Raw genomic sequence first — 14,268 nt, forward strand, 5'->3', positions numbered from 1 at the left:
GAACACGGGGAGCTAAATAATAAAACATAAATTAACGGAGCTTCGAGGCAGGTAAATTTTCCTCGAGGAATTTTAGTAATCGAGGTACTCGAATCATTCGAGGAATCGTTTCAGCCCTAGTACAGTTGGATAATTGAACAACTGTTTGGAGCAATTTTCATGTGTGAGTTTGGGCGCATGGCCAGCAGCAGCTTATTTGAATTAAAAGTGACAAACCTTTAAATCCAAAGGCCCTAAAACAGCTCAATCTGAAAAGTGCTCAACATATGCAGAACTTACCATACTAAAATGTCATAATATAAAACAAGATTTCGTGAAACAAATGTAATGAACATGTTTTGTATAGACTATAAACCTAAACTGTTCAAGGTAGCATAATAGGTACTCTTGTTGGTTTATGAATCCTTGAATGGCTTAGCACCACAATACATTAAAGACCTGATGTTGTATCAATTTTCCAGATCACTCAGATCTTCTGGTTCTGCTTTGCTCTGCATCCCCAGAACCAGACATGGAGAAACAGCATTCAGCTTCTACGCACCACAAATCTGGAACAAACTCCCAGAAAACCAAAAACTGCTGAAACACTGAGTTCCTTCTTAAATGAAGGCTAAACACGCACCTGTTTAGAGCTGCTTTTGATTAGCAGTAAGTGGAGCAGTAGTCAACATATTTGATATGTATTTGTTTGATGATGGCATTTGACAAGATGTAATGTTCGTTGCTTGACTGTATGATGTTTTTATGGTGTAAAGCACTTTGAACTGCCTTGTTGCTGAAATATACTATGCAAATAAACTTGACTAAAGTGTACCTGCTTCAGTAGAGCCATTTCCTCCATTGCCGAGGGGCTTTCCACTAGTCGGGCCACCGGGACTTGGAAGAGCAACCTTAGGCGACGTCCAGCCGGGAGAACCAACAGCCATGGCTGGAGACTTCAGCTGCCCCGGAGAAGCCGACGGAGAGTGCAAGCCGAGGTTGGAGGACGCCATTAACTGAGGAGACTTTAAGGAAGAAGAGCAAGGAGTTCCCGCTCCAGACGCCGGGGGGAAACCGGGGTGGTGTCCGGTGTTAGACAGCGGCGACTTCAGCCCTGGAGCGGACGGAGAAGGCAAGAGAGGAGATGGCTCTTGATTGAGGGATGGCGATTTGAGTTGGTGAGGCGGAGGCACTGATGGAGAGGCAAGGGAGTTAACGCTGACTGACATTTCAGGGGCGTTCCTGGAAGCAAGATCTGCTCCTCTAAGGCCTTCGGTTTGAGGCAAATGGCTGAGCCGAGACGTAGCTCCGAGCTGGTTGGGTCCAGGCTGGTCAGGGCCGAACATCTCAGGGCCAGGTTGTAGGAGAAACGGCCCGTCCACCTGTCCTTCAGGGAAGGGACCTTGACCGGGGAACTGGAATGGCCCGTCAGGTCCAGGCATCATCCCCTTATTCCCGCCTCTTCCGCTGATTTCTCCAGGTCCAAACATGTCTGGTAAAGGCCCCCCTCTGAGCCTCTGTGACATCATCATCTGCTGCTGCTGAAGGTTCATCTGAGGGTTCATTCCCATTGGGATATTGCTCCCTAAAGGGGAATCTACCAAGTCTCTCATTGGATGACATGCTCCAGGTGACATCATGATCTCCCTTGAACCAGGAAAATCCATTGGATCCACCCGACCAGACGGCGGGCCTCGCCCCATTCCTAAATTGGGGAAATCTGCACTCCCGAAACCGTCCATTATTCTTGACCCCATGTTCCCCTGCTGCTGCTGTTTAGCCAATCGGTCTAGCTCAAACCTGGACACCTGGATCTGCCGTTTCTCCATGATCCGGAACATTTCTTCGCGTGCCAACAGCTCGGCGTCGTCTTGGAAGTGTTGAGGAGCTCCGCCAGGGTAGCAGCCATGGAAGGGTCCACTGCCACCGCCGCTGTTTGGAACATCTTCCAGCCAGATCATTCCGGGTCGGACAGGCCTCTGAGGCCCTAGGCCCTCTACGGATCCGTGGAAACCCCCTCCACCTGGCTGCCCTCTCTGGATCGGACCCAGGAACCGAGGGCCCCGCGGCCCCTCCGGGTGCATCTCAAACACTTTCCCATTCCCACCAATTCCCCGTCGCATCAAATTCCCAGAAGCCCACTGCTGGTCTCCCGGTTTATTGTGGTAGGGAGGAGGTGGCCCTCTAATCATCATCGGGGCCCCATGCATGCCAGCCTCAGGAATCATTCTAAAGTGCTGCGGGGGTCCAGGGTGCTCAATCTCCTGCTGCCGCCTCTTTTCCTGGTAGTACTCCTCCTTAAGCTTCCTCCACGCCATCTGCTCCCGCGTGAGCCCCTCCGGCCCCATCAAGGGCGCCATGTTGTCTCCAGGCGAGGGCATCTGGTGATGCAATGGCGGCGGGAGGTTGTGGTGAGAGTCTAAATGCGGGTTGTCGAGCACTGCCCCGCCGAGAGACTGCGTTTGGGAAATCATGGACTGGAGAGGCTCTTCGTACTTTTTCGGCAACATGCTAGCGTTAGCACAATTCCCAGAGGCGTTCGTACCGATCTCACCGTCCTCAGCGCCACTCCTGTCTGTATTATTCAAGTTGGTTGGGTTGTTCGTACCGCCGCAGTGTGGGCCTCCCGGTTCTCCACTGCGCAGAAGCAGCCTCTCTATGTCTCTCAGAGTCTGCAAAGAGCGCTCTCTGTGTTCGAGTTGCTCCTTGGAAAGACAATCCATGTTCCTGCTGCCGCCTCTCTGCAACGCGTCACCCTGCAGATGAGCGGACAGGATGCTGGCGCCTCCAGAAGGAGAGGTGGCAGCACCCGATTCAGCACCGCTACCTGACTCTCTGAGTCCTCCACCTGTCCTTTGGGGGGCGCCGTTGTTACTGCCGGGAGCCCCGGCAGGTCTGACCTGACCGGACTCGTTGTCAGAGTGTCCAGCCGACGACGGACCTCCGACTCCGGCGGAGGCTGGCCGCGGCGTTCCGCTTTGGGACTTGGGGGTTCCGGTTAGCGGAGAGCAGCTGGAGTTTACCTTCTCAGGTAGGTTAGGGAGCTTCCCTTGTTGGTAGCCCTGCAGCAAAGAAAACCGACATTAAAACAAACTGGAATACACACCCTAAATATTTTAACTTCATAGACCTCACTGCAAATACACAAAATCATACAGAGTATTTTTAAGTTAGTTTCTAGTGAAAATATCTTAAAAGTTAGCAAGTACTTTATCCAACAGCTCTTTAGCTGTTCTTATCGTTTTATTGCCTTTTTCTTACTTTACTGTACCACTATTATGCATCTTATTTACCAGTATTCTTATTTGCGTTTAACTTGAGAAGCACTTTGTGCAGCTTGAGCTATTGGAAATGTGGTATATAATAAGTTTTACATTGACAAAATATAAGAGCTTGTTTTAAGTAAATAATTCCCTAATATATATAAAAAAAGTACTAGTTCAACTGGCAGATTATTGGAAAAATATATTGTTATAAGTAAAATAATCTACCAGTGAAAATTTTTTAAAATCAATATTAAGGAATTATTGACCTAAATCTTAAAAGTTACTGGTTAGTTAGTTTTGCCTTATTTCAAGTGTAATTCGATATTTGCACTAAAAATTAGACAGAAATCTTTGGTAATGAATTAAAGCGATAAATTGTATTCCGGAGGAAGAGATGAAACTTTAACGGTACCAGACTGCTGAAATCAGATTTAAAATTCAGTGGTGTTTACATATCCCCACAATCAGAGTAAAGGTACATTTGGCAAAACAGAACATTAAAGCCTTCCTTATTTCTTTTTTTTTTTAAGTTTTATTTTAAAAATAAAACAGGAACAGAAACAAGTGATAAAGTTAGCTACACCAATCATTCCTCACACACATTTTGCAGCTGTTGTCTTTTACACAGTCGCACATTTACATTCTGATAAAAAACAAACTAAGTTTCGGTTTCTGACCTGCTCCAACTTGGAGTTTGGAACATTTTGCTGGTGAAAGCGAAGGATTGAATCACTTTGTCCCTTCATCACTGCCTCAGCAGCACTGTTGAAGAAACAATTAAAAAAAAAAAAAAAACTTATTAATGCTGTTTACATACACAGTAAAATTCAAAACCTTTTAGGCATTTTTAAGATAAGTTTACAAACTTTTCCAGCACCACATTTTGGAGATAAAAACAATACAAACTAAAGGAGACAGATAATCATTTATTACTGTTATTAATCTATTTTTTTGGTGTTATTGTAGTTTCTACAGCAGGATAAAACTAAAACAAAATAATATTTTATGTTTTAAAATGTCTCTGATACACCTTAGAAACCAAACTGGTGTGATAACAAACCTCCAATTTAACAAAAAAAATTACAAAAAGGCAGTTTAGCATAAAATATATGATCACTGAGTCATTAGGAATAATAAATATTCACTTTAATGAAATATTCCAACAAAATCACGTTAAGATAAATGACATTCCTGCTCCAATTAAAGGCTTAAACACAAAATGCAATCAAAATTACAAACATGACAATAACTTTGTATTTTAGCAAAGTTTTCTGGTATTTAGCAAATAAAAATAATTTTGGTCATTCTAACATAAAAACAGAACATTTTAGTCTAATTTTATTTCAGACAGTAAAAAAAAGTTTTTATGTTTTTACTAGGTGTGTGAAAATATCTGATTTGAACTGTAAATAAATAATCTAGGTTTTTACTCAAACATTAAATTATAACTTTATTAAGAACTTTCCTACAATTCAAGCATTTTAAAATATTTTAATCACCTGTAGGAACTTTTTAAATCTTGAACGTGTGTCTCACCTGTTGGCCAGGCAGGTGGTGAAAACGTAGACCACCTGCTGTGAAGGCTGCGGCAGCTCCGCCTTCAGCGCCGGTCCCGATCCGATGACGGCCGCCCCGGATTCAGTCGCCATGTTTCCAGCAGGAAGGCGGTCCGAATGTCCTGGGATCGGACCTGAGAAACCAACAGAACCGGAGCTCAACTTCTCTCTGGCTGAAACAAGCATCCACTTAATTGCAACAGTTCAACACTAGATGGAGCTAAAACCACTTTTTTTCCCCAAGCTTATATGGATTCTATATCTAAAAACAGAGATTTCTGTAATTAGATCAAGATTCATTGATATCGCCATGGTTACAGCTGCGTTGGTGAGGATTTCACAGACTTACGTTGGGCGTGCGGCTTGTCTTCGTCATCCGTGTCTGGACCAGAACACCATTCGTCTCCGCTGTAAGGCTGCTTCTTGGTCAAAACGCAGCGCCGCTTGCTGCGCATCACACCCTCTGGATGAGAAAACACATCAACATCAGCACTGTGTGGGCCAAAACAACAACAACAAAAAACAAGCAAATAAATTCATCTGAATGGATTTCAGTCATCCAGATCCAAAACTTGAAAAGGGTTTTGAAAGTTCACTGCATCAAACAAAAACAGCCGAGTTTTTACGTTTCTTTTGAGTTGTAAGTAAGCTTGTCATGATGATAAATTTATTGCAATAAATGATAATGTTGTTGTTTTGAGATCATTTTCCAAGAAATATAATGGTGGTAATGCAAGAACACAATCTCAAGGATCAATAACCTTTAAATTCCAATGAACATTTAAATACTGGAGCTGGAAGACATTTGAAATATTAAAAATAAATAAAAGAAACAACAAATAAAATGAATCATAGAGCCTCTGTAAACAAAATTATCTTTAAAAAAGGGATAGCTGAGACCAAAACACCAAACTGAAAACTTTTATCATCCAGTTTTTGAAAGAGAAAAGAGAAAAACAAAGCAAATGAAAATTATTGAGTTTCTTTTAATTTATCATGCAATCAAATGATTTATTGTGACAGCCCTAGTTTTAAGAATAGGATTTGGGTTGCTTTCTTCCAAAACACCTGCTTTATTTAGACAAATTTAATAAATTAAAATCAGATTTTAGTTTTACAGAAAAGGATTAAACCCAGTGGAAAAGAAGGAGGAAGAAAAACGGCCAGAAAACTGCAACCGCTCATTTTAGAGAGAACATTAAAAATCTTCAAACTATTAATTATAAATCACCATAAGGCTTTCTATTGCTTTTCAAAGCAGACCACTAATTCCAAAACAGATTTTTCCACACAAAACAGTCGTTTTTAAAAGTCACTAAAACAGGAACGACGTCCATTATGTTGCATTATGGACGTCCAGTGTGATACAGTGAAGTTCGCCTAAACAACAGCCTGGACTGGAGACGAGAAAAAATAAAAAAGCAGGATGTGCTTCATGAGGAAGCCGAGGTTATTCAGATGTTCTGTAAATCTGCCATTAACTGTGGAGCAGCAGCATCAGAGTCCGGGTCTTAAAAAGGCTCAACAAGCTGATGAAGAAGGCTGGTTCTGGAAAAATGAGCCCACTGCAGTGAACCCGTTGAAAACCTCCTGGTTCTTCCACCAAATACTGATTTCTGAGTTAAAACATCAGCATTGTTGTTTCTAAATGAATATGAACTGGTTTTCTTTGCATTATTTGAGGTCTGAAAGCACTGCATCGTTTTAATTATTTTGACCATTTCTTATTTTTTGCAAATAAATCCTACATTTTTGTTTGAAATTTCAGAGACATGTCGGTAGTTCATAGAATAAAAGAACAAAGTTCATTTTGCTCAAACAGTTAAATCAGAGAAACTGATCATTTTAAATGATGTGAATTTTTCCCAGAGATGTATATCTTGTTTGTGTTAATGGTCAATATTACACCAACTTATTCCTCTGCAGTTTAATAACAGCCGTTCTTAAAAAAAAGACAGTAGTGGTGAACTGATTGCAGTTTTCTGGCTGATCAACGACATTTAAAAAGTCCAACTGCCACAAACCCAGCAAAAACGTTGCACAGTAAATTTTACACAAAAAGAATAAAACTATTTTATATTTTTCTGCCATTTCAGAACAGAAAAACGACCAACCACTGACTGTTTCGGTTAAACTGCCCACAATCCTTTGCTCCATCAAAGTCACATGACCAAACAAATGCCACCCAACCAGCCGGCTCTACTCCTCCAGAAACAAACGGCAACAAGATGGAAATAATTATCAGTTGTTAAATTGTTTTCGACCACATTTCTTCTCCGACTGTTCCTCTAATTTCCTTCCCGTTTTTATTAAGAATAAAAGGCTGAAACGAACTGCAGCAGACTGAGTCGAGTTGTCTTGCAGACAGAGCAGAAACACCTTGGAGGAGAGTTATTCCAGACATCAAACTGACGGAGGCCACATGGTGGAAGTATAATGTGTCATTTCTAAAGCTGGGGATTTCCCCCGACTTTGTTTGGGCTGCCTGACCGAACGGTGGCGCAGCAGGGAAATACAAGCTGCCTGGAGGTCATCGAAATGCACATTAGACATTTACATCGCATGCAGGACGGTGCAAAATGTTTAAAGAGAGCTTACTGATAGTTTTTTTTTAGACTTTCAGAAAGTTTTTTCTTTTGATTTCACTTGAGTTTTCATTTATTTTCTTTAATCTTAACTGAAGCGTCAGGCTAGAAAGACCAGAGATTCTTTAATCTGATTTATTTTAGTCCTCCAATTCAGATTGAGTGAGATTTTTCTTTCCAAAACATGGAAACTTCTGAGTAAATTTAGCTTTAACTCAAAAGTTAATGGCAGAAACCAAAAATGAACCAATCTGACAATTAGGGCCGATACTGATAGCTGATATTAGTATGGCCGTTTTGGCCAATAACAGATGTTTCCCAGTATCACATACATCATTCCTCATCCTTTTGACTTCAGTTGCTGCATCACTAAATCTGTCACATGACCAAACAAAAATCAAATGACCAATCCCCTCAGGCTCCTAAAACACAAACAAGATGGAAATAAACATCTAATGTCAGCTAAGTTTTACTGATCTGACTGATACAAAAACGTCAAAAATTAACTAAAATCTTCCGATACCAAATTTAATATCAAAATATAATTTTCTAGAAGAAACATGGACCATAAAAATCTCCATGTCTGCATCTCAGTATGTCTAACGTTTAGAGTTAAAACAAAGGGCATGATGTGTGCTGATGCGTTTACTGACTGAAAGAAAGTGGGAGGTTTCAGCTTTGATGCATTTCATGAACAAAAGGTGGTAAAAACTATTCTTGTTTTATTTTCAATGAGAAGATTGCTAGAAAATGTGACTAAAAACAGCAGAAAATACCAAGAAAACTATGAAAATCCTCAAGAATATTTTTTAAAATTCACAAAAAAAACTTGCTTCATTCAAAACAATGTCTAAATTACTAAATGTAATGTCTAAGAATTACTCAAAACTAATTTTTAATGCTAAATAATAAAACCAATGCAAATGGTAATCTGCAACGTTTGCTAAAGTAAAACAAATGTTCACTTCATTTGGGAATCTGAGTCAGACGAGCACAAAGTGATCCGTACTGGTGAATGAAATGGAAGAAAAACCACCAACAGTTCAAAATCTGAAAAGTGTGGTGTGCATATTCAGGCCCCTCAGTCAGGACTCCACAGAAACAATGGTGTACCGGTGGCAGTTTTCTGGCCAATCACCAATTTTTAAAAAGCCTGACCTGTCGATACAGATTTCTTAGTCTGAAAAGTTGTTCATTTAGCAGCAGTAGGATGATTATTGTTACCCAGCAGAGAAAAAGGGAGCAGTGGTGGATTTTCAGTCATTTCCAGAGGGAGACAAGATTGTTTTTGCATCCAAGTATTAGTGAATCACTCAAACTTAAAGAAATTGATGTTAAATTTATCAGTGCACAGATTTCTCTGCAGTCACAGCTTCAAACCTCGGAGTATTTCTCTACCAACTTTGCACATTTCTCTCTGCAAAACAGCTGAAGCTCAGTCAGACTGACCAGAAAGATTCCTCAAACTTCTCAGTTTGAGGACCTAGATCCAGCACTGATTATCTGCTGGATCTAGGTTTTGACTTTGACTAAGCCACTAACACAGAATCTCAGGAAATTGTGACATTACTAAATATCCTTTGATTAACCTACATCTTCCATATACTTCTCTTTTCCAGCGTACAACCAACCAGAAATTTCACCTAAGCTTCCTTTCTGGCTGAGATTTCTCACACATTGAGCTTTTAATGAGCATTGCGATTTATTATATTGTGTAACTCTTATCTAAACCGTCACACTGTAGCCGTGGCTGCGTGTTTGGGGTCACTGACCGGCTGGACAGTGAATCTCACCCGGCCTACGGAACCACCAAGAACTTCAATGAAGCCCAAAGAGTTACATTTAGGCCACCAGTCACCAATGTAGCTGCAGCTAACGATTATTCAAATAATCAATATGATCGATTAATCGGATGAAAAATGAGCACATTCTGCAGATTTATCTTTTAACCAATCAGAATTGTTTTAGGTAATATTAGAAATACATTAAAAAAATGCAAATAAGCATAATTTGATTCATTGTTTTAGAGAAGAAAACATTCTATTGCCTAAAACATAGGGCTGCAACTAACAATTATTCAGATGATTAATCGATTAATTGGATTAAAAAATGTTGCCACAGTCTCCACTTTACATTTAACCATGTAAGCCGCATTATACAATATTAGAAAAATAATTAAAAATGCAAATAATTAATAGCTTTTTAAATAAGAAAATACAAATTTTATTGTCTAAAATGAAATTATTTTTTTTTTACATTTCTTAATGATTTTTTGAGCAAAATATGCATCTGCAACTAGAAAAAAAATAACTGTTGATTATTTTATAGATTAACAGACAGCAAGACATGCTTAGTATGAGATTTCTTTTAAAAATGTCCTTTTTAAAAGTTAAAAATGAGGAATTCAGGGTAGAACACATTTAGAGACAAAGAAGGGTTTTCATCTTAAATGCAAAATGTATGTTTTTGTACAGTTTTGGCTTAATTACTACTCTTAATGTGTTGTTATTTCATCAAATAGTCGTTTTATTTTTGGTTTTTATACTGCAGTTAACAATTAATCAATTACTTAATTAGTTGACAATTGTCCCAATAATCGATTAATCACGATTAATCGCTTCAGTCCGCCTAAAATGCAAATACTGCATTTCTTTGTTGAATACTTGATCATTTGTAGCAAATAATGCAGATGCAGCTAAAAATGTACTTCCAACATAAACATGGAGAGAACTCATCCCTTCCTGCTTAATGCACTGTAGGGTTTACTCCAGTTACCAATTAATCAATTACTGAACAAGTTAACCATTACTTTAATAATCAATTAATCACAATTAATCGTTTCAGCCATGCTGTAATGTACGTAGTTTTGGCTTATTGTTCTTTCAGCAAATGGTCTTTTTTGAATTTGTAAACTCCAGTTAATTAATCGATAACAAAATTAGTTGACGATTAATAATCATGATTAACCGTTTCAGCCCTGCAGTTTTGACTTCATTACAGCTCTGAATGTTTTGTTCTTTCAGCAAATCGTCCTTTTCGAGTCTGTACACTCCAGTTAGCAATTACTTGATAACATTAGTTGACGATTACTTTAATAATCATGGTTAATCGTTTCATCCCTGCTATAATGCAGTTTTGGTTTAATTTTGTTGTTTCAGCAAATGGCCTGTTTTGGGTCTGTATAGCGATTAATCGATTACTAAATTAGTTGTTCCAATAATCGGTCTGTGTCACCATGGGTCTCATCTGCTCCTGTTTGGTTGGTTTTCAGTTGTGGTTTAATCTTATATTGTCTGTTTCACAGAACAGCTGCATTTATACAGAGATTAAATTTAGTCAATTTTGTGTAGGAGGATTGGGTTGAATACATGAGCCCACCACACTTTTCAGACCTTGATTTTTAAAACTTCCATCTTTTTCTCTCCACTTTGTGTTGGTCTACCACATGAAATCCACTTGAGAAGCGTTGACGTTTGTGACAACATTTGAAGAAGTTCACAGACTTGAGTACAGTGTTACCGAGTGTGGCTAGCTTTCCAAACACGAGCGGGGCGAGTCTGAGCAACCACAGCGTGCAAAAGTACAGTAAAGGAGGAAGTTGTTTATACAATGCAGAACAGATGACAGCAGCAGGAGGATTTTTACACCGTCAGACAAACATTATGACCTTTTGTGTTTTTGCAAGCAGCAGACAGAGAAGCTTTAGGCCAGAAGCTCGACCGGTTTAAGGTAAATCTTAGGAGAATAGCTGTAGCTGTGCGTACGTGTCAGTGGGAGCTTTTATTTTCATTTATCATCCTTCGAGCACTGAGGCCACACCTCTTCGAGTGGGTTTTTTGTTTTCTCAGAATGTGCATATCACAATTTGCATACAGCACTCAAATCAGTTTTTACAGTCACAGTTTGAGAGGACTCACCCCCTCTTCTATTTGGAGACAAAGAAAGCAAGTCACCACAAATTAGCATGATGTTATTATAAAGGCAATGATTAGCGCAGGCGTCGAGGAAACCGATGCGAACAGATGTCCTCTGTAGCGATGAAAGCCCGAGTGTGTGTTGCACAAGAAGCAAAGAGGAGTTTCACTAAAACACACTAATGTGATCTGCAGCCAAAACTCTCAAAACACAAGCCTGAATACAACAACAAATGCAAATCAGACACTTATTTTATTTTCCTACAAGCAAACAGAAACCAGTTGAATGTCTTGGATGTGAAACACACCATAAAGAGTTAAGAAGGGGAAATTCTGACGCTTCGGCGAAAGGTCAGGGCATTTCAGCGAGAGAGAAAACAAATTCATCCGTCCTCTCGGTCCTTACGTTCACTTCCTGCTGTGGAGGAGGCGAATGCACGTAATCTGGTATTTCGGGTAAAGATGTTGCTGATAGGAAGTTAAAGGAAGTGTAAATTTAGACCTGAACAGTGCAGGGCGATATGGCAAAAAATAAATCCGATTTTTTCACACCAGATCCGATATTAAATCAATTCTCTACAAATGATGGAAGATATTTTCAGAAAGTGGCTTTTATTTCAATTATTCCTTCTGTTAGTCGTATGGCAGCGTTTAATTATGAGATCTAAATCACAACAATGGCAGATTAAAAATGTAAAAAGCATCTTAAAATTGAGAAAATGCTTTAATCAGGATCTCTCTCATTTCATCTGGTTACTTCTTTGAAATAGATTCAGTCATTGCTCAATCGTTTAAGGTCCTGCTACTCATAATTTCATACTAATGTGGTAAAAGATTAAGTATTTCTATTCTGGATAACTTCACAAGATGCTCAAAATTCCTCATTTAAATTTATTTTTTCAAGTTCTAATATTACAACTTTACTTTAGAGCTAGATAACTTGAATGAAACAAACATATCACAATATAAGAGTTTCATATCACATCAATAATTATTGGTTAGTTTTTTGTTTTAAATACCTGAAATAATAAACTGGTAATGTGACTTTTCCTGTTTTATCCCAGCTTTTGTCGTTTATTTTCAAGCAGTTATGAGGCATGGTGGCGAAACCTTAAACTGCTGCTGCGCCAGTTGATCTGCAGGTTGTTGCTAGGCAACCAAAGAATGAGTGAGTTACTAGGTAACCAAAGAATGAGTGAGTTACTAGGTAACCAAAGAATGAGTGAGTTACTAGGTAACCAAAGAATGAGTGAGTTACTAGGTAACCAAAGAGTGAGTGAGTTGCTAGGTAACCAAAGAGTGAGTGAGTTGCTAGGTAACCAAAGAGTGAGTGAGCTAGTTGATGCCACAAATAGAATATATAGAATAGGATATACTTTATTGACATCCAATGGGAAATTGCTTATTCAAAGTCCAAATAAACAAAAGCTGTCAAACAAGATGGCCGCCACGGGAACGTTGATGTCACACTGAACTATGGAAACCCAAGGAGTGCATTGGTGAAAACAAAAGAAAAAAATTCCAAAAATGAAAATCTTCAAAAACTAAAAATTTGATAAATCGATAAAACTCCAAGTTTTTGTTTGTCGTTTGTTTCTCCCCTGTGAGACAGCTCACCTCCTTTGGCATCTGGTTCCAGCGCAGGAGCCGGAGCGCCGCTCCTGGATTCGCCAGAGTCGATGGACACGCTCCGCTCCCGCTTCGATTTGGTTTTCAGCATCCCTCCGCTCACCGATTGCCCCGCCGCCACCGCCTTCTGGCCCGGGTTGCCGAGGGAAACCTGTCCGGATTTGGCTCCATGGATGCCGGGAACGCCTCCCTGCTGCTGCTGCTGGTTCACGCCTGGGATCTGGGAGCGGCCGTCGCTGCTGACTTGCTTGCCATGGTTGGCCGCTTTGTTGTCGGTGTGCATCTGAACGCCGAATAGAGGTGGACGTTTTGGTGAGGAGAGCTGCAGCGCCCCTATTGGAGCTCACATCGCTCACAGGCCACACTAGAACATAAACACAAAATGTAATGTTCAGTGCTCCTTCCATAACTGATGGCTTTATGACGTTCTAGGCTTTAAAGCGCTTTAAACTATACATGCTATACAAATAACCTTGATTTAAAAGATGTTGGGATGCTGGTTATCGATTAATGAATTAGTCTAAAGTTGAATGATCTTACTGTTGGACTAATTGATAAGCTGACATTTTTGTCAAAAAGAGTTTTTTATCTTGTATCAAGAGGGCAAAACCTCTTCCCATAACAAAGGGCTTTTTATCTTAATTGTTTATATTGCCGCTTTTCGGTCAACCTCACCTTCGTAGCACATCAGTAATTTTTAGGTGATAAAGTTGCCGTTACTCCGTCGTGCAGCTCGGCTGAATGAAGCGCTATTAAAGCGGATAACTTAAAGAGTTGGTCGAGTGCATTTTCCATCCCAAACCGGACTCCGTTTGGACAATTTATCATCCCCGTTGCGGAAAGTTCCCGGCGCCATATTTGATTCTGTTTCAACGGCTCCGCTTAAGGATGACCAGCGGCGCCCTCTGCTGGATGGCGGCCAAACTACAACACTGAAAGTCGGTCTCAAGAGGACGTAATTAGTTAATCGATCGGAACTACTTTTAATCTAATAAACCATTAATCGATTGTTTGCATCCTAAACAGAATAAAGGAAGAAATCAGGAATTTCAACCTTGGGAAAGAAGGAGGAGGAGAGTTGAAGTTTTCTCACTCACCTAAAGTCGCCTAGACGCTCAACTGACATGCTGCCATGTTGCTCTGCAGGGCGCCTCACTGACCACACACACACCTGGAGGACAACAGGAGAAGAATGTCATCAGATGAGGCAGATAGCAACCTTTAGAGCCGCTGCTATCTGTCTGCGTCCTCAGCCCGGAGGTCAACATCAAGCTTTATGTGCGGAGACAAGAGAGATAATGAGACGGCAAGGCCGAGGAGACGCCGCGCCGCAGGGCGA

At 40.3% G+C, this 14,268-nt stretch overlaps 1 protein-coding gene across 2 annotated transcripts in view; it reads right to left on the bottom strand.

Moving 5' to 3' along the window:
• bcl9l (bcl9 like) overlaps nt 1–14,268 on the bottom strand; it is a 39,213-nt gene that overhangs the window by 5,516 nt on the left and 19,429 nt on the right. Inside the window, exons 2-7 of one of the 2 annotated variants that reach the window (XM_007552320.2) lie at nt 14,027–14,100; nt 12,918–13,293; nt 5,151–5,264; nt 4,782–4,935; nt 3,923–4,007; nt 815–3,041 (exon numbers count right to left, since the gene is read on the bottom strand). In XM_007552320.2, coding sequence (XP_007552382.1) covers nt 815–3,041; nt 3,923–4,007; nt 4,782–4,935; nt 5,151–5,264; nt 12,918–13,212 — 2,875 coding nt within the window. In that variant the 5' untranslated portion in view covers nt 13,213–13,293; nt 14,027–14,100. Of the gene's footprint in view, nt 1–814; nt 3,042–3,922; nt 4,008–4,781; nt 4,936–5,150; nt 5,265–12,917; nt 13,294–13,604; nt 13,737–14,026; nt 14,101–14,268 lie in introns of those variants that run through there. The other variant, XM_007552321.2, reaches the window with a different exon arrangement.

The sequence above is a fragment of the Poecilia formosa genome, unplaced genomic scaffold, assembly GCF_000485575.1.
Source record: "Poecilia formosa unplaced genomic scaffold, Poecilia_formosa-5.1.2 Scaffold48, whole genome shotgun sequence".
Lineage (NCBI taxonomy): Eukaryota > Metazoa > Chordata > Actinopteri > Cyprinodontiformes > Poeciliidae > Poecilia > Poecilia formosa.